The following is a 22829-nucleotide window of genomic DNA, read 5'->3' as shown; positions in this document are numbered from 1 at the left end:
GGACTACATATTGAAGAATGTGTACCAAGGTACCTTGTACCTAAGATAGGGCTGCAAGTGGTGACTTGTAAACTGTTCACTGTACTCATGTGAGTACGTGTGGCAGTAAAGCTAATTCAATTCAATTCATTTCAATAAATGTCACAGAAAATGTTCACAGTCCCATCAATGGAAATCTTTAAAACCCAAGTTCAGATGAATTCCATTTATAAGTTTTTATCAGCAGGACAACCATCTCTGCAGCTCATGCCAAGTTTAGCCAGCACTACCTGTTCAAAAGGTTGATGTAATCCGGACACGAGCCTGGGACAATGCTTACAGCAGATGGAAATAAACCTGTTTTTGGGCACCAGGGCAACGTGGTCCAACAAGAATTCCTGGAGGGAATCCCAATTCAGGGCTCCCGAGTTTGTTTGAACTGAGATTTTAATTGAAGTTGTAAATAGCAAGTAGTCATGAAACACCCAAATGTCAAAAGAACAGAGGGAGCTCTGTTCGGGCGGCACTGTGGCTCAGTGGTTAGCACTGCTACCTCACAGCGCCAGGAACCCGGGTTTGATTCTGGCCGTGGGTGACTGTTTGTGTGGAGTTTGCACGTTCTCCCCATGTCTGCGTGGGTTTCTTCCCACAGTCCAAAGATGTGTAGGTTAGGTGAATTGGCCATGTTAAATTGCCTGTAGTGTTAGGTGCAGTAGTCAGGGATAAATGTAGGGAAATGGGTCTGGGTGGGTTACTCTTCGGAGGGTTGGTGTGGACTTGTTAGGCTGAATGGCCTGTTTCCACACTGCAGGGAATCTAAAAAAAATGCTGTTGTCATCCTGCGCAACCCAGTTTTCTTACAAAGGGAAAATGCTGTGGATCCTGGAAATCTGAAACTCAGCAGGTCTGGCAGTGTCCGAATACTAACCTAGCAATGATCACGAAGGAGGTTTTCCCAGGATGAGACTATCCCGTTGCACTTTGGAGGTGCTGACCTCTGCAAAGTCCCTAAATGTGAAATACTTAACTCCATTCATGCTCTTCTTTGAAAAGGGGGTTTTGTGGCACAGCGGTAGTGTCCTTACCTCTGAGCCCAAAGGCCTTGGTTCCAGTCCCACCTGTTTCAGAGGGATGTAAGTAACATGATTAGATTCCCTACAGTGTGGAAACAGGCCCTTCTATACCGACCCTCCGAAGAGTAACCCACCCTCTGACTAATGTTCCTAACAACTATGGGCAATTTAGCCTGGCCAATTCACCTGGCCTGCACGTCTTTGGAATGTGGGAGGAAACCGGAGCACCCGGAGGAAACCCACGCAGACACGGGGAGAATGTGCAAACTCCACACAGCCAGTCGCCCGAGGCTGGAATTGAACCTGGGACCCTGGCACTATGAGGCAGCAGTGCTAACAACTGAGCCACCCACTGGGGCACCAAATCTGAACAGAATGATTAAAATACCTCTGTGGACAGAGAAACAGAGTTAATGTTTCAAGTCTGGCTTGAATGTTCTTCAAAACCATTTTGACAAAGGCATCCTAGACTCAAAACATTAATTCTGTTTCTCTCTTTACAGATGCTGCCAGACCTGCTGAGTTTCTCCAGCGTTCTCTGTGTTTTTCATTCTGTCTCTTATAACCTCACGAGTATGATGTCTGTTATGAAAATGAAGTAAATCCAGAATACTATTCTAAGTTAAATCACAAGAGCAGAACATGGGATACAATTTTTTTTAAAAAACACAATAAATGTTAGAAGTGACTAAACAGGCAGATAGAATCCATGGAGATAGAAAACTGGGTTAACACTTCAAGTCAATAACTGGTGATTAAGCACTTGCTGATTGTAGTTCAGGATTCTGATGTCAGCTGTATTTTACGTTTGCTCTGATCGAGGCTGAAACTAGTAAAAGTGGAACTGGTGTGAGGACCTTTCCCATTACAATAGGTGAGATAAAGTGATGGAATAGACTTTCAGATTGAGTAGTGAAGGCAAAGCGTCATGAACAAAAGCAAGAGGGCAGGGATATTTTGGATTCACAAATCAAGCAGGATTGATTAAGTTGATGCATCCACATTTTCTTGTGGCCGTTCCCAGACTGGTGTCAGCTATTACTGACATGTTTGACTTCGAGGCTTCAAAACCCACTCCAGAGAGACCTGAGCATGCAGTGTAGTAACATACAGCTGTATGAAGTGAGCACTGCACTGCTGGGAGGTGCTGTCTTTCCTGCATTTGTCTGCCCTCCCAGATGGACGTTCAAGACCCTATCCCATCGTTCGACAAAGGGCAGGATTGATATTTATCCCTCAACCACCGCTGAAAAGATTATCTGGCCATTGTCACACTGTTTGCAGCATCCATGAATGCAGACTGGATGCTGCACCTCCTACCTTTGCAGTGGCGACTACGTTACAAAAGTATCTAGTTGGCTGTAAAATACTTGGTGAGATATCTTGAGATCATGAAAGGCACTATAGAAATGCAAATTTTTTTCTCAGGAGACTGAGATGGAGGATTACAGTGCAGTGTTGTGCTGGAAGTGGACAGGAGTCACTCCTAAACTTATATGATCCTTAATTCCCGTACAAAAAAAACTTCTATTGGCCCACAGTGTGTGTTGTGTTTGAACTGTTTAATGTGTCTTGTGGTTTTGACTACACAGAGTGCGCCAATAAAAATACAAAGACAAATACTTGTTTCTGTGCTTCCAGGCCTTGCTACGACTCAAGCTCAAAACGTTCCGGTCATCAACAGCGTGGGAGGGAGCCTGACGACCCTTCAGCCCGTACAGTTTCCACAGCAACTGCATGCCCACCACCAGCAGCCAATCATGCATCAGGTCCAGGGTCACATGGCTCAGAGTTCATTCATGGCTACAATGGCCCAGCTTCAAAACCCACACGGTGAGACACTCCTACCTTACGGTTTCAAAAAGTGACCTCGTGGAACTCTGTGTTCAGCACAAATCTCGCCTTAAACAGTTTAGAATTCAACCCCTGGCTGGGGAGGTATGCTGAGTCCTTTGATGAGATTAGCTGTAACTGCTGAACACGTTAGGAACAAGGGAAGGGAACTGTTCCTCCCACCACCACCACACATACAAGAGACCAGTTTTTCTTCAACCACAGACAAAAAAAAAGTGTGGAACGTCCAATTCCTGTGGAAATGAATTCCCTGGCAAAGATATCAGCCAGCCGGAATGATACAAAATACCTTTGATGCTGGAAGTCTGAAGTCACAAAGAATGGCCTCTTTCTGTACTGTAGAACTCTATAATTCTATAAAACAGAAAATGCCGGCTTCGCTGAGCACTTCCTGATAAAAAGTTATCAGAGCTTTTCCCACTTGGTGGCGGGATCAATGACTAGAGGGAACATAGATTTAAAGTAAGGGGCAGAAGGCTTGGAGGAGATGTGAGGAAAACCTTTTTCACCCAAGGGAATCTGTAAGGGTGTTAGAGACAGAAACCCTCATAACATTGAAATACTTCTTCAATGTGCTCTTAAGATGTCAACACGTACAGGCTATGGGCCAAGTGCTGGAAAATGGGATTAGAATAGACAGTTTGTTGTGCAGAGTTGATGAGCCGAAGGGCCAACTTGTGTGCTGAAACATTGGTTGTGTTTTCCCAAATTCTGAGTTGTTCCACCATTCGTACCAAATGAGCATTTGGTCAGCATGATCCCAGGTGGGATAGTATCAATGGCTGCTATTGGAAGCACCATCCTCGTGTTGAGCTCTCCCTCACAGAGCTGCCAGTCACGTCAAGAAGATGACATTTCAGTAGTGCCATCCGGGGAGAGAAGCCCAGTGGTAAGAAGAAGGGAGCACCTCCATGGCCTCAAAGGGCAAGACAGTTCCCTTCACACAGATTATGGCAAGCTTTGACAATTGGAGACGGCTCATCCCTCCAGTCCAGCAGTACCACCTCAGCCATGGGGCTGACCATTGCCACTGTAGGGCCCCTTTGTGCACCATGGTGCGGCTATTAAGACGCCTCTCCCTGCCGCCAGGTCTAACACATTGGCAAGTCAATGTGGTTCCCCACCACATCCCAGTTGGGGACAGAGGTGACCAATTGGATGCCCATGTCCTGTCAACAGGCAGCTCTGCCACTGCTGTACCTGTCATTGCGAATATTCCACAATGGTACAGAGGTATCAGGTTCTATCACCATATCTTCTCCCTCCACTTCACCAGCCAAACCCCTGCCACTGCATCTCAATGATTCTCTAGACTCTTGGTAAAGCACTGCCAGTTAACTGTTCCACTCTCCACGGCTGCTACCAGATTTGCTGAGTGTTTCCAGAATCTTCTGTTCTTATTCCATCCAGTAACAACAATCCTTGGGTTCTTCTCAAGCAGTCAATGGGCCTGTCAGTTTAGGTGACTGCATACATGCCTGCCCAGAAAGCCAACAACAGTTGACCCTAACGCTAACCCTAACCCTAACTTCCTCACAGTGAAACTATCAACTCAGAACAGTTTTGTGAATTTTATATCTTCAACAGTCCGTGAATCCAGCATTGCTAAGTTCATTTGCTATCTTTGGCACCTTCTCTGCTGATGCTTCATTCTGAGCTGTCTCGTTTCAATGACAGTTATCCTCTGCTTCCTACTGCCAGGGGTCACACGAGGAAGCAGGAAGTCTACCTCAGCCAGATTGGGAATTGAACCTGCATTACTGGTGTCATTCTAACCCACAAACTAGTCATGGGATCCAATCAGCCTCCATTCTTGACCTTTATATTGGAGGAATCATTGCAGATGCGTGAAATTTCAAAGTCGGAAGTTTTGTTTTTGAACACAGAGTTGGTGCTGCAGTTCCACTGCAGTTGTTTAGTCTCCATTTCCCTCTCCTCACTCGGCAACACTCCCCTCTACTTGACACTCCTTTTCCTTGTCACTTTACCCTGAGCCATACATACCCAAAATGCCTTGATTTTGGAATCATAGAATCATACAGTGCAGTCTACTGTCTGTGGCATTGAGTTGATGTTGTAATAGCATGGCTTATGTGGTCAGTCCCTGTGACAGAGCAGAAACCCATTGCCATATAACGAGAGTGGAAGTGCCATCTATGGGCCAACCCATTTTGGTCAGAAATTCTGTTTCTTATTTGCATCATGTTACAAATGTCAACCAAAACAATCAAACAAAGAGATAAGGCTGGCCACAGCGTAGGGCCCTCTGCACAGGCTGAATGGGCTGACCTTGTTTCTATTGGAGTTGAGAAAAGAAAGGGATGACTTGATTGAAGTGTACAAGATCTTGAATGATCTTGACCTGGTGAAATGAGGAGGATGTGTCCTCTTGTGGAAGTGTCCAGAACTAGGGGTGATTGTTTTAAAATGAGGGGAAGCACTTTTAGGACAAAGGTAAGGAAAAATTATTTCTCACAGTGATGTGTGTGACCCTGGAACTCTGCCTCAGAGGGCAATGAAAACAAAGTCATTGAATATTTCTGAGGCTGAGCTGGATGGGTTCTTGTTAGGCAGGGAAATGAAAGGTTATTGAGCTCAATGCAAATGTGAAATTTGAGACATGTATGTTATTGAATGGTCTTTTTTTTCTCTTATTTTGTATATTCATATGTATTGGTCAGGCAGTATCAATATCTTTTCATCCCCAAGGTCATTTGATAGTACAGTCATAGTCATAGAGTCATACAGCACGGAAACAGACCCTTTGGTCCAACCAGTCTATGCCGGACATAATCCCAAACCAAAAACATATCCCACCTGCCTGCTCCTGGCCCATATCCCTCCAAACCTTTCCTATTCATATATCTATCCAAATGTCCTTTAAACACAGTAATTGTACCCGCATCCACCACTTCCTCAGGAAGTTTATTCCACATGCGAACCACTCTCTGTCTAAAATAAATTGCCCCTCGTGTCTTCTTAAAGTCTCTCTCCTCTCACCTTAAAAATGTACCCCCTAATCTTGAAATCCCCCATCCAAAGGAAACGATAACTACCATAAACTCTATCTATACTCTCATTATTTTGTAAATTTCTATCAGGTCACCTCTCAACCTCCTACGCTCCAGTGAAAAAAGCCCCAGGCTATCCAGCCTTTCTCTATAACTCAAACCTTCCATACCCGGGCAACATCCTGTAAAGAACTAAATGTGCAAAGAAATATGCTGACAACCAGTTTAGGATTTTCAGTCAGTCTCACAGTGAGGAAACTTATGTATATTAATATTCAGGGCCCTGTCCTTTGCAGATAAAAGGAATGTGTACATACACTTCTTCTATTTAAATTCAGCAATATAGATGATAGCCATCAGCTGGTTAATTTCTCAGGGCAGTACCTTCACCAAAGTCAACCTGCCTGCTTATAAATTTACGGAAAAAAAGCCTATCAGTTAACTGTCATGTATCATTAACTTGTGCATTCTACCCGTGTCTTACCAATCAGAATCCACATACAGTATAATTATTGGTTTTCCTTTCAACGTTGGTATTTCTTGTGAATTGTCCTGATGGGTGCCTGACAACAAGCTTCAACAAAATGTAATTTTTTTTCCCCAGCAATACATCATTTCAAAAAAAAGCTATTGCTCAAACCTTGTTACCCCAACATCAGCACAAATTGAGAGCCAACTGTGCTTTATTACAGAATGGTGCATACTTTATCATGCTTTAGTTAGCAAGCAAACTACGCAGCCTGGCTGCCTGTATTCGAGAGAATGTTCTGATCAGACCCAGGGCTCTTGGTGCTTCTGGTGAATTGTCTGATAACTGTGAGATGTCTTTCCCACCGCCCCCTCTGCTCACCCTACTCTTACATATCTTAGTTGTTAAGAGTATCGCAAATGCCTTTGGTTTGCGGGTAGCTGTCTACTTTGAGGTGACAATTGTCATAGAATTTTCACAGCACAAAAAGAGGCCTTTTGGCCCATCATGTCCACGCTAGTCATCAAACATCCATCTCTTCAAATCCCATTTTGCAGCATTTGGCCAGCAGGCTTGTCTGCTGATGTATTTCAAGTGGTCATCTAAATAAATGTTGTGATGGTTCCTGTCTCTACCACACTTTCAGGCAGTGAGTTCCAGATGCCCACCATCTTTTGGGTAAAAATATATTTCCTCAAATCCCCTCTAAACCTCATACGATTGCACCCATCTATATATAGGCTGAAGCCTATTCCTGTTATTTGAGTTTGGTGAGAGACCTTGCTGACTGGTAATGGAGTTGGAGAATCAGTGTGAAATTCCGGGAGGGAATTGATGGATCCAACTGTTATGACGACTTCTTCACCCTTGGTGTGGAAGTTATGTGGATTCCAAGGTCAGTTTTGCTTTGGGTCTGAACTGGAATTAAGATGGTACCGGGCCAGATTAAAGCAGCAAGTTGGGGCATTCACTGTATGAGTTTTGTTTCCATTGGTTACTGTGGTATTTGATGTGATCACACACTATCCCTATTGGCCTGTGTAAATATGTTCTACTCTTCTCTCTTTTCAACACTGTACACTCCCCATATAATTCGAGACTGCTCATCCAGTCTGAGCATAATGTTACAACAGAACATCTGTGTGTCCAGGTATCTTTACATAGTAAATATGTTAGATTAGGTGCAGCCCAGGTAAGATTAGGCTTCAATAGAATTCAAGTTTAGTTGAGAAATTCCTTTTACATTTTGCCCTCCTTCACCTTATGTATGTATGTAATTTAAGAGACGATCAGTGGCTGTTAGTAGAAGAGGTCTTAGAAACTTATAAAATAGGAGCAGGTAGCCCATTTGGCTGATGGAGCCCACTCTGCCATTCATTATGATTATGGCTGATCCTCTAAATCAATGCCACACTCCTGCCCTCCCCTGACCCCTCAACATCTATTCCTTAAGCAAATTCTGGGACTTGACCTCCACAGCCTTCTGTGGTAGAGAATTCCACAGGTTCGCGATCCTCCAAAGTGAAGACGTTTCTCCTCACCTCCGTCCAAAATGGCCTACCGTATATGCTGAGACTGTGGCCACTTGTTCTGGACCCTAGGTCAGGCGAACATCATCCCTGCATCCTGTCTATCCAGCTCTGTCAGAATTTTATATATTTTAGTAAGATTCCCCCCTCATTCGTTGAAATTCCAGTGATAGACTCAGAGTCATACAGCACGGAAACAGAACCTTCTGCCCAACTTGTCCATGTGGACCAAGATTGCCAAACTAAACTAGTCCCATTTGCCTGCATTTGCCGCAATTCCTCTAAATCTCTCCTATTCATGTACCTGTCCAAATGTCTTTTAAAAGTAACTGTGTACACATCTACCACATATTCTAACAGTTCATTCCACTCACAAACCACCTTCTGTGTGAAAAATGTGGCCCCTCAGGTCCCTTTTAAATCTTTCTCCTCTCACCTTAAAACTATGCTCTCTAGTTTTGAACTCCCCAAACCTGGGGAAAAGACGTCTGCTATTCATGTTATCTTTGCCTGTCATGATTTTATGAACTGCTATCAATCTTCCATGCGCCAGTGACAAAAGTCCCAGCCTATCCTGCCTCTCCTTATAACTTCAAACCCTCCATTCCTGGTAAATCTTTTCCGAACCCTCTCCAATATAATAATATCCTGCCTATAGCAGGGTGACCAGAACTGTACACAGCTTTCCAAAAGTGGCCCCATCAACATCCTGTACAACCTCACCATAATGTCCCAATTCCTAAACGCAATAGCCTGATCAATGAAGGCAAGTGTGCAAATGCCTTTATTACCACTGTGCAACTGTGATTCAACTTTCAATGAATCATGTACCTGAACCCCTAGGTCTCTTTGTTCTACAACAATCCCCAGGCCCTCCATTAACTGTGTAACTCCTGCCCTAATCACACAACACTCCGACCTTCCAAGAACTCAGTCTCTTGAGCCTTCACTGCATTCCCTCTTCAGCAAGTTGATCCTTTCTTGGGTAACAGAGCAAAATTGTCCACGACACACCTGGCATTGTCTCACCAAGGCTCAGTCTAGATGCAGTAAGACTTACTTGTCTGTACTCAAACTCTTCTGCAATAAAGGCCAACATACCATTCACCTCCTATCGTGTGTGTGGGTGTGTGTGTGCACGAATGCGCGTGCACGAATGCGTGTGTATGTGTGTGTGCGTATGCGTGCCTGTTTTCTCTTCTTTCAAGATTTCATTTTATCAAACTGGGGTTAGGATGAGGGATAGTCACCTGGGAGTAATGTTTTCACTTCTCAATTACTGCACCTAAGATGACCGTCTAAAACCATTTTAATCCTAAAACTGTTTGGTGTACAAGGGCACTAGGTCTCTTTGTACATCGCTGTTTTCTAATCTTGAGGGATATTCATTAGCATTCTGCTCCTGAGGCAGAAGCTCCAAGTGCAAATCCCAATCCTGGATTTGATGGTGAAAGAAGGTGCCGGCATGGTGCCTCAGCGGTTAGCACTGCTGCCTCACAGCACCAGGGTCCCAGGTGTGATTCCAGCCTCGGGTGACTGTCTGTGTGGAGTTTGCACATTCCCCCTGTGTCTGCGTGGGTTTCCTCCGGGTGCTCCAGTTTCCTCCCACAGGTCCAAAGAAGTGCAAGTCAGGTGAATTGGCCATGCTAAATTGCCCATAGTGTTAGTTGCATTAGTCAGAGGGTAGTGGATCTGGGTGGGTTACTCTTCGGAGGGCCAGTGTGGACTTGTTGGGCTGAAGGGCCTGTTTTCCACACTGTAGGGAATCTAATCGAAAAAAAACTTCTAACCTATGCCACTGGCCGACAATAAAACCAGGACAGATTCCTTGATAGGTGTTTGCTGGAAGGAACATTGGAGGCTGTGTCATCAACGCTCCCAGCTACAAGTTGCCTATAAAAGTGCATGTTGCCAAAGCAACTGGGACCCCTTTGAGATTTGACTGGACAATCGCATGGATCAGATTGATACTCCCAATGTGGAATTCGATCCGTGATCTGAATGGGGTGGGTTCAGAACTATCCTCCTCATCCAACCAAGGATGTTATGGGTCAGATTGACCTTTGGGCAGAGAACATGAAGAATAATCAGTCTCCCCAAGAGTTTCCCTCCCTCAACTGTCTTCCGTTATAGGGTTAACATTGGCCAGTAGAATGCCTCATTGGTATTCTCACATTACCCAAGCAAAGTTTCAAACTTTTTTTCTTTATTCATTCACAGAATGAGGGTGTTGCTGGCTAGGCAGCATTTTTTGTCCATCCTGGCCAGACCAGCTAGGGATGGCAGTTTCCTTCCCTAAAGGACATTAGATTTTATCAACAATCGACAATGGTTTCATCATCATCAGATTCTTAATCTCTAGATTTTTTTTTGTTGAATTCAAATTCCTCCCTTTCTACTGAGGTGGAATTCAAACCCAGGTCCACAGAACATCATCTGGGTCTCTGGATTAACAGTCCAGTCATAATACCACTAGGCCACTGCCTCCTCTAATTACAGTAGATTAGGTAGGACTGTAAAAATGTCCAACCTACCTTGCACAGTAATCAATAGAGCCTTAAAAAAAATTCAGGATAGAATTTCCTGCCCCTCCTGTGTTTGGGAGCAGGGAGGAGTATTTGATCAGGTAGAGTGCTGTGCAAGCGTGCTGCAGTCTTCACACCTCTGTCAAAGGTAAGTGCTGGGTATGGGAAGGTCTGTGGTCTGCCCTCTTGCCCATTGTGACCCTTAAGTGGACAGACAATGACCAGTGAAGGGCCTCATCCATCCCTGCAGGTATTAACCCAGAGGCAGTTGCCGTGATGTGAAGCGCTGCTTGTGACCTTACAGAGGAGGGCGCCTTCTTTAATGGCACCCAGAGGCTTCAGCAAGTGACTGGGAAGAGTGCGTGCTGCTGAGAAGTGACCCCTCCCACCTTGCTGCTGGAAGGGGGCAAGTCCAAGGGCTCATCTTATTTCAAAGGGACCAACAAACTGCAGTCACTGAGCAGGCATCGCCTGGTAGCCCAGGGAGCTGGGAGCACAGACTGCTATATGCGTAGCTCCAGCTCTCAGGTTGATCCTGGCACAGGGGTCAGAGGGAAGCAATCTAGGGGAGGACTGAGTGACTGTCCCTGCTGCTGCAACTTCGCAATCAATCTGTCCTCACAGAGTGGTGCAGGAGAAACCAGTGTGACTGTGCCAGCTCTCTGAATGCCCATCTCACGTTGGGCGGTAATCCTGCACATTAATCCTTTTCCAAATAACAGTCTAACTGCCCATCGAGGGCCTCATCTGAGCCTGACTCCACCTTCCTCTTTAGCAGTGCACTCTGACCACTCGCTGTGTGAAGATGTTTTGTTCCCCTTACTGACTCTGCTTCTTTTGCCAGTTATTTTAAAATCGGTTCATTCTCATTCTTAATCCTTCCTGGTGGTGGCCTCCAGCAGACACAGGAGACATTGCAATGCCACAGCGTTTCCCTGGGTTGGGGGTAAACCAATACTCTCTGAAATTAAGGAACAGCATGGTAACACAGTGTGCTGTCCAGTCAATAGTTATTAACGTACCCCAGGACCCAATAGTCATCCAAGACAAGAACTCAACTGAGATTCCTAAACTGAATCAAACTGCATACATTTAACATCAGAAATTGCCAGCTGTAACCATGGAGATTCCCTCCTATTGTCTGTTTCTAAGCCGATTATTCTACATCATCAATAGCCACTAACAAAATCTTGTGAGCACCACAAAGCCAGCTCACGTGAAGCTTAGAGGAACTCCATCTGAATTGAACAGAAACAAATCACAGTTAATTCCAGTAATCCTAAAGTCATCCAAAATTCTGCTGCCCATACCCACACAATTCCATCACCTCGGACTTGAAAGTTCAACAATGCATCAATTTTTAAATTCAGTTTTCTTCTCATGGCCTCACCCCTCCGTCTTCCCTTTCACTGCAGGCCTCAACATTCCATGTCCCCCTCTAATTCTGGCCTTATGAGCTCCCCTGATTTTAATCATTCCATCATTGGCTATTTAGCCAACAGCTATCTCAGCCCTAATCTCTTGAAGTCTCTGCCTTTCCCTCTCCTCCTCGCTGCCCTACTTTCCTCCTTTAGATCCTTCTTAAAACTTATGCCTTTGACCAAGCCTTTGACCATATTAATAGACACCTGGGTATTTTAATGTCAAATATTGTTTCCCTCTGAAGTAAGTTGGTGCTGTATAAATGCAGATTGTTGTTGGAGCAACACCAAACTGCATACAAAGTTCACTCACTGCATCCCCTTTGACAGCGTATCACCTGAAGATCAGGTTCTCCTCCAGTGGTGACTGGCCATCGGTGTTCTGAGATGACAAGGTTTTAATATTCTGTTGTATGCAATAGAAATCAGAGTCATAGAGTTATAAAACACAGAATCAGGCTCTTCGTCCATGCTGACCAGACATCCTAAATTCATCTAGTCCTATTTGCCAATTCTAGGCCATTTCTGGGTGAGCTAAATTGTGTTTTAGAATACAAAGTTATGGAAAATGCTACTCTTTTTAAGACATTCATTAAGATCTATTACTTTGATGAGGTTGTAGGTCCTCAACTTATTATTCCAATGTGGCCTGCTGTTAAATTTTGCTCCTGTTCAACACTTTGGGCTATTTTAATACATTAAAGGTTCTATCTGAGTACAAATGGTTGCAGTTGTTGATGGTGGTGTAGTGATGATGTCACAAAGCTAATGCTGCACGGACATGGGTGCAAACCTTCACCATGGCAGCTTATGTAATTTAAATTCAATTATTACGTCTGCAATATCGAACTGGTCTCAGTAATAGTGACCATGAGAACCGTCAGTTACCCTTACCTGGTTCGATCTATGTTTAACTCCAGACCCATGACAGACTGTTAGCTACCCTCTAATACCGCCTAGCAGCCATTCAATTCAAGACCAGTTAAGGATTGAGACCAAATGCTGGTCTTTCCACATCTCATGATAGATTGAAACAAAAGGTTGAACTCACAAGCTCAAGTATAAACAAAGTAACGTGTTTCCTTCTTCTCCTGAAGTATCATGCTCTGATTGAGCTCCCAGCTGCTTTCCTTGTCATTTCCTGAAGATCGGTTTCTCATTCAACCTTTGTGGGGGCATTACAGCTAAGCCGGATCCTAATATCTCCTGACACTCACATACAGACGTTCAGCAAAATGGCAATAGGATCAATACACCCAAGGTATAACAGCACTTGCTGCTGACACTCATTCTCAAGGGCAATATGGAAACATAGGCAACTGATGTTTGAAATTGGTCAGTCCATTCAGACTCCGCAAGTGCGTGTGAATACAGTCTCCCTCTGCCCTATTCTTTGCCCTAGCTTTGTATCTCTTCTGCTTCAAATCCATTTACTGAACATGCCAATGGAGTTATGAACAAGTAAAGGTATGAGACGGGAATATGCTGCTGTACCTTTAGTAGGGCCAGCGCATTGATTTTAAATCTTTGTACAATAACAACGTGAAAAAGGATCCAAATTGCCATTGTAATGTAAATTGCTCCCGTTTGTCTTCAATGAAATGAAAAGGAGGCAAGAGATAATTACGCCCTGTTTACTGTTCCACCTTTTTATTAACCCTTTCATATTCCTTCCCCGATCCTCCTTCCATTCCCAGGCTCTGTTAGTGATTTCAGTCTGGTGTGTAGGCTGTTACGTTCTGTGGTAATTCTTAAAACCCTCATAAATTGATGAATGTAGTTGGCATTTTGTGGGCCCTCACTTACCCCAATTCTTTATTAGGAAGCTCTGTCAGTTGGGTGCATTTCAGGCAGGCAGAGCCAGTGCCATTGTCGATATAATTCACATTTTTGAAAGCAGCAGTTATTATTTGATAGAAGTCTCATTTATTCCAATTAAACCTCAGTTGGCAATCCTAAACAATTGCTTTGTGGAAAATTGTTGGAATCAGGGCAACTGTGGTGGTGGGAATAAATCCTTTTAGATTACATGTTTCTGTCCTTTTAACCTTGAATGAACTTAACCGTTCAGTGTGGCATTGTGATTGCTAGAATAGGCAATGGACGAAACACAGCAGCAACTCCTTTAGGTGTGAGAATCCTTTCACTTCATTCCTGTGGAAAGTATTCAGCTGACCCAAGTGTACTTTTTGCACAAATTGTTATTATTCTGTTTAGCAGTTCCCCAGGCGCACACACCTTTCTCTCTCAGTGAAAGGAGATCCCAATAATTGGCTGTGTGGAAAAAAAATGACGTTCTAGTTACATTGTGCCATTTCCTGGGCCTTCATTGTGGGCAGTTTCATCATCTTGCTTTTGACATGGTCAGAATCTCCATGCATACACCCCTGTCCACAGAAGTAGCCAGCCCAGCTGAGCATTTTCAGCACTGCCTGTCCTCATTTCAAATCTCCAGCAGCATCAAAGGTAGTTTGCTCTTGTATTCTCCCAGCCAATATTTAACGCACAACCACAAGACACGATACCTGGTATATTTGCATTGGTGCTCATGGGAGGTTGCTGTGTGGAGATTGGCTGCCGTGATTCCGATTTAGTAATGGTGACCTCACTTAGGAGGTACTTCAATAACCAAAGATCATAAAAGGCACTATTTAAATGTAATTTTCTTTGATTCGAGCAGTTTCTAACAATCCCCATCTCCAGTACAAACTGGAAGTGACATTGTGGTTGCAAGCTGCAGAAGCATGGCTCTGCTTATGGATAAACCACTGGACCAACCTTACTGTTCTCAATATTAGATTTAGATTAGATTAGATTACAGAGTAGAAACATGCCCTTCGGCCCAACAAGTCCACACCGACCCGCCGAAGCGAAACCCACCCATACCCCTACATTTACCCTTTACCTAACACTACGGGCAATTTAGTATGGCCAATTCACCTGACCCTGCACATCTTTGTGATGTGGGAGGAAACCGGAGCACCCGGAGGAAACCCACGCAGACACGGGGAGAACGTGCAAACTCCACACAGTCAGTCGCCTGAGGCGGGAATTGAACCCGGGTCTCAGGCGCTGTGAGGCAGCAGTGCTAACCACTGTGCCACCGTGCCGCCCAATATGGAGGCTAATTTGATAAAGAACAAAGAAACTTTGTAATTATTCATTAAACATTGCTGCATTTCTCTTCAAAAATACTTAAATATCTAGGAATGCATTTATGACAGACTGTTCCTTTCAATGAACGTGCGATTAAGAAAGGGATCACATAGAGAGACACTTTAGCCAGTGGGTATTATGCAGAATGCATTCTGTTGCTTGGTAATTATAATGGTTTCCCTTCTTTAATAAGAAACATTCATTGTTTACTTCAGGGGAACAATATATCGCTTCCCCTCATAAAACCTTCCTCTATAATTTATCCTAATTTGATAAGCTATTTGGGAAATGAAACACTTTCATTCACACAAATATTAATGGTTAAGGGTGCTAATAGTTTTACTGTGTATTAATGCTTGCCAGATGAAATGCAAGTAAGTAACTTACAATTAATTTATGGACACTTGGAAAGGTAATCGAGGTGCCAATAAATTATATCAGTGTTTCTGTGCATCTTGGACCCCTGTGGGCCCACCTCTCAATATTACAATTAATGTTTTATTAAATCTACCTATTTCACACATTTATTCAATTAACCATTGCGCCTACCAACTAATTTCAGATGTTGATTCATTGCAAAATAGTTCATTTTTTTAAAGCAATGCTGTCAAATTTACTAAGCAAACGTAGTCTAGGATTTAGTTGCAAATCAAATCTGATCCTAGAGGGCATGGAGATGTCAGGTCAGTCATGATCTCATTGAATGGTGGAGTAAGTTTGAGGGGCCAAATGGCCTACTCGTGTTCCTATGTTGAATTACAGTTCATTGGTAATCACAGACTGACATCTAATGTGGAGGAACTCACGAGGGAAAGGTACTTGACAAATAAATTCAAAAGATCCCATGAAATGTATCAACTTCTCAATAGGTCAGAAGACTTTATTCTGAATGCATCCAACAATAACACTGAGACAAAAATGACTCTCATTGCCCAATACATGTTTATTTTGGTTAAAATGCTTTGAGAGCAGATTTTGATCAGCTCAACAAATACCTTTTCTGCCTGGTTATGTAGATTCTGTACCTTAAAAAAGTCTCCTTTCTTAAGACAACCATAGTAGGCAAAGCTTCAGAAAAAGGACAACACTCTGACAGCCAGATAAAAGTGTTTCATGATTGTAGGATCTACCTGAAAAGCTTAATTTTCTGAGATCATATAATCATGTATTTAGGAAATATTATTTTTATGGTATTACTGGAATGTTAGATGGCAGGCAGGGTGACATATCTGAGAGTGGAAGACCATGGCTGTTGAATGTGAAGAAGCACAACATGACTGATCAGACTGCAGCAGACTGGAAACTGAAGCTAAATTGTGGCTCATTACATTAAGGTCATCTCCAATTTCTCACTCCTCCACTTTGATTCCATATAACATTATGTACCTCAGTTCATAATTGTACATCACTTCCCAATTCCTGATTCTGCCTTGCTCCATGTTTCCACGTTGCACATCATTCCGTCATTCCTTCCTCCATGTAAATCCCAATTTCGCATTCCAAAGGAAACATTTGCTTGACCAGGCTCCTTACTGTCTTTCTTTTATTCAACTTTGCTCTGATTTTGATGGAAGAATAGCAAAACACAAACATCAAAGTAACAGTGGGAGCAAACACTGGAAACTGTGCCCAGAACAGAACTTCATTCCAGCGAAATCAGAACTGTACACTCATGACATTTCCACTGTACACACAGTGATCAGCCTCTCGGCATCATCCCCGAGAATTCTTAACTAGGAGGCAACATTTGGGAGCTGCACAACTTCCTAATTAATCCGAAGTTTTGTTTAAAATGGGACTGGCAGAAACCAAAGTTGCATTCTAGAATGTTCATGTCAATTGTGATGCTGCTGCTCACTCAATTGGATTTAACAGTGTTGACACAAAGATTCTTCGATCCAATCCGTTGGAGGCAAATAGGGTAATACCCTTTAAAGATCAATATTGTGACATCATTTTTTTCTGGACCTAGAATTGACCATTCCTAGATATTTATCTGATCAAGGTTTCAAATAATCTAGCTGTTCACTAAATGGCAACTCATGAGTAGATTTTCCACCAAAGCTCACTCAGATGCTGATGAATAAATATTAGTTAGAAGCATGGAATCCCTAAACTCAGAAAGGAGCCATTCAGACCATCGGGTCTACCCAGACCCTCTGAAAAGCATGCCATCCAGACCCAGACCCCCAACCTATCCCCCACATTTCCCTTGGCTAACCCACTTAGCCTGCACATCCCTGGGCACTCTGGGGCAATTTAGCATGTCCAATCCACTAACCTCCACATCTTTGGACTGTGTGAGGAAAACAGAGCACCTGGAGGAAACCCATGCAGTCACAGGGAACATGTCTGTGTGGAGTTCGCACAGTCACTCCAGGGCTGGAATCGAGCCCAGATCCCTGGCATCATGAGGCAGCAGCGCTAATCACTGAGCCACAGTGCTGCACCAAAGCCATTGCGCTGTCTGAAGTACAGTTGTCAGGACTTTGATTCTAGAAGATCACGTCAAGAATGTTTCTCAATATGTTGTGGATTTGTTCCAATTTCACTTGGTGCACAATTTCAGCTTACTTCCTTTTGCCTACCTCTTCTACTCTTTCTCCACTAGATCCAATGATCCTGACTCTATGGGGCAATATTCTGGAGCAACCTATCACCTCAATTATCCGCTTAAATGGCCATTCTTCTTTGTCCGAATCTCCATTCTGAATTCCTATTGATTACTTAATGGCAGGGGCAGAGATGTCACGATGGAGTCCCATCTTGGTCTTGCCCAACATCAAGTTGATCTCCAGCAGGAGTCACCTGTCGATAACCATGATGCAGAACTCTGGCTAATTTCTACCTTCCCTATCTCAAGGAGGCCAGCATGTATTTCTCATTTTTAATTACCCATTGAATGAAGAGCTAGGGCCATTTCAAAGTGCAGTTAAGAATCAAAAGCACTGCTGTGGAGCTGAAGTCAGAGATAAGGGTGGTGCTGGAAAAGCATAGCAGGCCAGGCAGTATCTGAGGAACAGGAGAGTCAACATTTCAGGCATAAGCCCTTCATCGGGAATGTCTGAGGAATGTCTGATTCTCTAGGCCTGCAGTCCTCACTTTCTCCTCGTCTCTGAAGTCACAGATAAGCCAGACCAGGTAAGGATGATTAATCTTCTTTCAGCAAGGAAATTTATGAACCAGATGGAATTTTACAACAATTGACAGTGGTTATATGGTCATTGTTAGGTGAGCTTTACATTCCAGATATTTTTAATTTAATTTAAATTTAATCCAAATGTGAAGTACAACTGTGTGTAGTTAGTGTTGTGATTTAAGAAATGCAGCAGCCATATTGCATAATGCAAGGTCCCCCTAACAGTACTGATATAAATGTCTTGGATGGCTACTTTTAGCAATGTCAGTTGAGGGCTAAATACTGGTCAGGATCACACTGAGAACTTTCCTGTACTTCATCAAAACAAATGCCATGGAACCTGCTACAATTTTTGTGGAGAGGACAATGATAACTTTGAAAGAGGAATTTGAACTTGCAGTTAACTTTTGAAAGAATAACACCAAGATTTAATGCTTTAAAAATCTTTTACTGTATCAAATTTATTAACAATACCATTGATGAAAGGCAATTATCTATCTTAGGGAATTTACAATTTTGACTATAGAAATAAATGGTTTCTTTTTACTTATTCAAGTCTAATGAGATCTGACAAATTTACTTGAATTCTTTGAGGAGCATAGATAAAGGGGGAGTAGTGGATGTAATATATTTGGACTTTCAGAAGGCGTTTGATCAGATACCACACATTAGACTACTCCTTAAGAGGAGAACTCATAATGTAGGGGTGGCCTGGATAGAGGATTGGTTAACTAAGAGAACAGGGAGAAAGTGAGGACTGCAAATGCTGGAGATCAGAGTCAAAGAGTATGTTGCTAGAAAAGCACAGTTGGTCAGGCAGCATCCAAGGAGCAGGAGAGTCAATGTTTCGGGCATAAGTCGTTCATCAGGAATGGGTTAAGAGAACACAAAGAGTTGGATAAGGGGGGCATTTTCAGAATGGTAACTAGTGGAGTATCACAGGGATCAGTGCTGTGGCCACAATTATTTGCTACTTACATTAATAACTTGGATGAGGAAAGTGAATGTACTATAGACAGGTTTGCAATGACAAAAGAAAAGTGGGAAGGCAAGAGGTGAGGATGGCACAGGGACATAGACAGGTTAAGCAAGTGAACAAAAACTTGGCAGATGGAATATCATCAAATCAAAGAATCCCAACAGTGTGAAAACAGGCTATTTGGACCAACAAGTCCAGACTGACCCTCCAAAGAGTAACCCACCCAGACCTATTCCCCTATCCTGTTACTCTACATTTACCCCTGACTAATGGACCTAATCAACACAACCCTGAACACGCTGGACAATTTCAAATGGTCAACTCACCCAACTGTGGGAGGAAACCCACGCAAACACTGGGAGAATGTGTAATCTCCACACAGACAGACAGTCACCCAAGGCTGGAATTGAACCTGAGTCCCTAGCACTGTGAAGCAGCCACTGTGCTGCCAAAACAAACTGTGTGGTTAACAGTGAAATTTTAAGTACCTCCAAATTTTAAAACATCAAGTTAGGTGAATCCAACTCAAATAATTTCTAAAAATAATCAGTGAAAAAAACAGGTTAATGAATAAACATGATTGCGATTTGTTAGACATGTACAGTTGAACTGACCCAGAAGGCCAGAATAAAGATAATAGCTAACAACTGTAGGAAAATGTGAGGTTATGTATTTTGGTAGGAAAAACAGAGGAACTAAATATTACTTAAATGTGAGAGATTGTTAAAAAGGCTATAGAAGACTGGGAATTAGCTGTCCTTCCACAAGACTCACAAAAGGCTAGCATCCAAGTTCAGTCGTAAAAAAGGGGGTCACATGGCATTTTATTCAAAGTGAATCAAGTAAAAAAGTAGGGCAATTTTATTAAAACTATCCAAGACACTAGTCAGTTCATAGCTGGAAATTGCAAACAGTTTTGAGCCCCTTTTTGAAGGCAAGATACACTGGCATTGGAGGCAGTCCAGAGACAATTCACTAGGTTGACATCGGGAATGGAGGGACTGTCTCATGAGGTTGATTAAGTTGGGCTTAGACACTGAATCTCCCAAAGTTCCATGAAACTGTTGCAGATATTGGGTTATAATCAGTGACTCAAATGAAAACAAGTTGTGAATTAAGGATAATGAATTAACATTTCTATTGAAATAGAAGGATAATGTGTTTCCTGTTGCCATGGTAAACAGGGTAGAGGAAGATGTATTGGAGCCTGGGCATTCCCAGCTGGTTATTTCCAGCAGCAGAGGACTGAGGTCCTCAAGACAACCTTAATTGTTGACTAAAGATGTTAGTTGTTGACAGGGTGATTTCTACGCATTCCTGCCCCAGAACTTAATTCTGGGTAAGACCGGAAGGTGACAGGATCTGGGCACACCACTCCAAGTACTCCTTCTGCCTCTGATTTTACCCTACTTTCCCATTGATACAGACCGAAGAGGACAGGTTGTAATAGACTCCAGTATTAAAGTATGATGAACTTTGACCTTAGCTCTATGAGAATACCTCTATCTGATCTGGATCGGAGTTGTATGGATTTTGTCAGAAACATTGTTCAGTGCATTTTGCAGTCAATTGAAACAGAAGGATTTGAAACACAGTACTCCTTACGACTGTAAAAGGTAATGGTTCTGAAGCAGTTAATGTTTAGTGTCTACTCTTTCCAGATTTAGAAACTACTGACACTGTCCCCAGGTCTGATTAGTTACAGCCCCGTCTCCCAGTAGCTGCCGGCTTGCTACAAACTTCAGCGCTAGAGGCATCCATTCATGAGACGTGATGTTGGGGTGTGAGTGGCTGGTTCCTCTTTGAAGCTACTCTCCTTCCTGTCCAAAAGGATTCTAGGGGTGGGGAAGAGGCGAAGATCTGAGATACCCAGACTTGTCATCTCTGGCTTCTCTGATTTCGTAATTGCACCTAACTAATCCATATAACTTGTGCTGTTAAGAAATAAACTGCATCTTATTATACAAGTGCCTCTTCCCATTAAGACTTAATATTCATCTCCCCTCTACCATCGCTAAGTTCAGAACAGGTAGATTAGAAAATATATATACTATGAGTGGAATACATTTGATTGGCTCTTGTGGTGCAGTGGTAGTGTCTCTACCTCTGAGCAAGGAGGCCTGTCTCAGAGGTTTGTCATAACATTTCTGAACACACTGATTGGAAAATATCTCCATCGCAAGTTGGGCTGGTATGTGGTTTTAGTTTGGATAAATATGGGCTCTTCTGGTGCACTGGTAGCGTTCCTACCTCTGGACTATGAGGTTCAAGACCTACCTGATCCAGAGGAGGTCAAGACAGAGTGGATGGACAGAAACTGAATTTGTAATGCAATGGGGAAAGAGTGAGGGAATGAGACTGTTTGAGTTGGTTTTGCAAACAATTACATAGATATGATAGGCTGAATCTATGGTTCGACGTCATTGAGTCATTCAGAATGGAAACAGACCCTTTGTTCCAACCAGTCCATGTCGACCATAATTACAAACTAAACTAGTTCCACCTGCCTGCTCCTGGCCAATATTCCTCTAAACGTTTCCTATTCATGTACACATCCAAATACTTGTCCAACAATTTCAGATCATAACCACTGCTCCCATTTATTCAGACCGGCGATTGGTTTTGTTAATTTCAGCTCCTCTGGAACTAGGACACTGCAAATCTCTTCACTTGGTGTATAAATTGTTGTTCTCTTTCTAAAGTTCTCTTTTTGTGTTTCAGTCCTGTTGGTGAAAAGCTTTGACTCCACATCCCCTGTTATCAAGGCTTAAATTCAGTGCTTCCAAGCAATTAACACTTTACTCCCTCACCTCCAAATCCGATTCTTGGCATCACTGTACTTCAACCACAAGCCACCAATGGTTGGTCCAGATTATAGTCCCTAATCTGACACTCTCTGAACAGTTCCAGTTGCCTGGTCTCCACTCACTTATTTCAGTGAAGTATTTTCCTCTGGAATAAAGCAGATCATACTTGGAGGTTTATTTTGTTTCTCACAGCTGGATGTGTGAGGCATTGCAATATTAAACACTTCAACCACAAACAGGAACAAATGCCTTTCGTCCTGTTTATAAGTTGCCATGCTGATCCTGCCACACAATTTACCTGTATTGCAAAACACAACACATATCTCTATTAGGCTATTAACAGAGTTCTTTCTGTGGCTATTGTTGCCAGACCATTGCCAGATTTGATTCTGCGCTTAAAGACCTCATTTCCAGTTTGCCACTTGAGCAGATGCAAATGTAGCTCTCTGCACACCAGTGTCCCATTGAGAGACAGGCTGTAACTAAAAGGTGATTACTTTACATAACTTTTGTGAGGAGGTTTGTGGCTTAAAAATGTATTCAAAGAGAAAATTACATGTATTGTATTCTCAGCCAAGTTTTGCAAACAGACAAAAATAAATAAGAGAACTGACCTAAATTGGTCTGGGAGGGGCGGGAGTAAAGTGTTAATTGCTTGGAAGCACTGAATTTAAGCCTTGATAACAGGGGATGTGGAGTCAAAGCTTTTCACCAACAGGACTGAAACAAAAGAAGAGTTGAAAAATGTGGCGCTGGAAAAACACAGCAGGCCAGGCAGCATCCGAGGAGCAGGAGAATCGATGTTTCGGGCATAAGCCCTTCATCAGGAATGAGACTGGTGTGCCAAGCGGGCTGAGATAAAGGGTAGGGGGGGGGAGGGAATTTGG

At 43.1% G+C, this 22829-nt stretch overlaps 1 protein-coding gene across 1 annotated transcript in view; it reads left to right on the top strand.

Moving 5' to 3' along the window:
• hnf1a (HNF1 homeobox a) overlaps positions 1-22829 on the top strand; it is a 207410-nt gene that overhangs the window by 138394 nt on the left and 46187 nt on the right. Inside the window, exon 7 of the mRNA XM_043715931.1 lies at positions 2694-2885. Coding sequence (XP_043571866.1) covers positions 2694-2885 — 192 coding nt within the window. The remainder of the gene's footprint in view (positions 1-2693; positions 2886-22829) is intronic.

This window comes from Chiloscyllium plagiosum, chromosome 25, assembly GCF_004010195.1.
Source record: "Chiloscyllium plagiosum isolate BGI_BamShark_2017 chromosome 25, ASM401019v2, whole genome shotgun sequence".
NCBI classification, from domain to species: domain Eukaryota; kingdom Metazoa; phylum Chordata; class Chondrichthyes; order Orectolobiformes; family Hemiscylliidae; genus Chiloscyllium; species Chiloscyllium plagiosum.
This window is presented reverse-complemented; position numbering and strand designations above follow the sequence as displayed.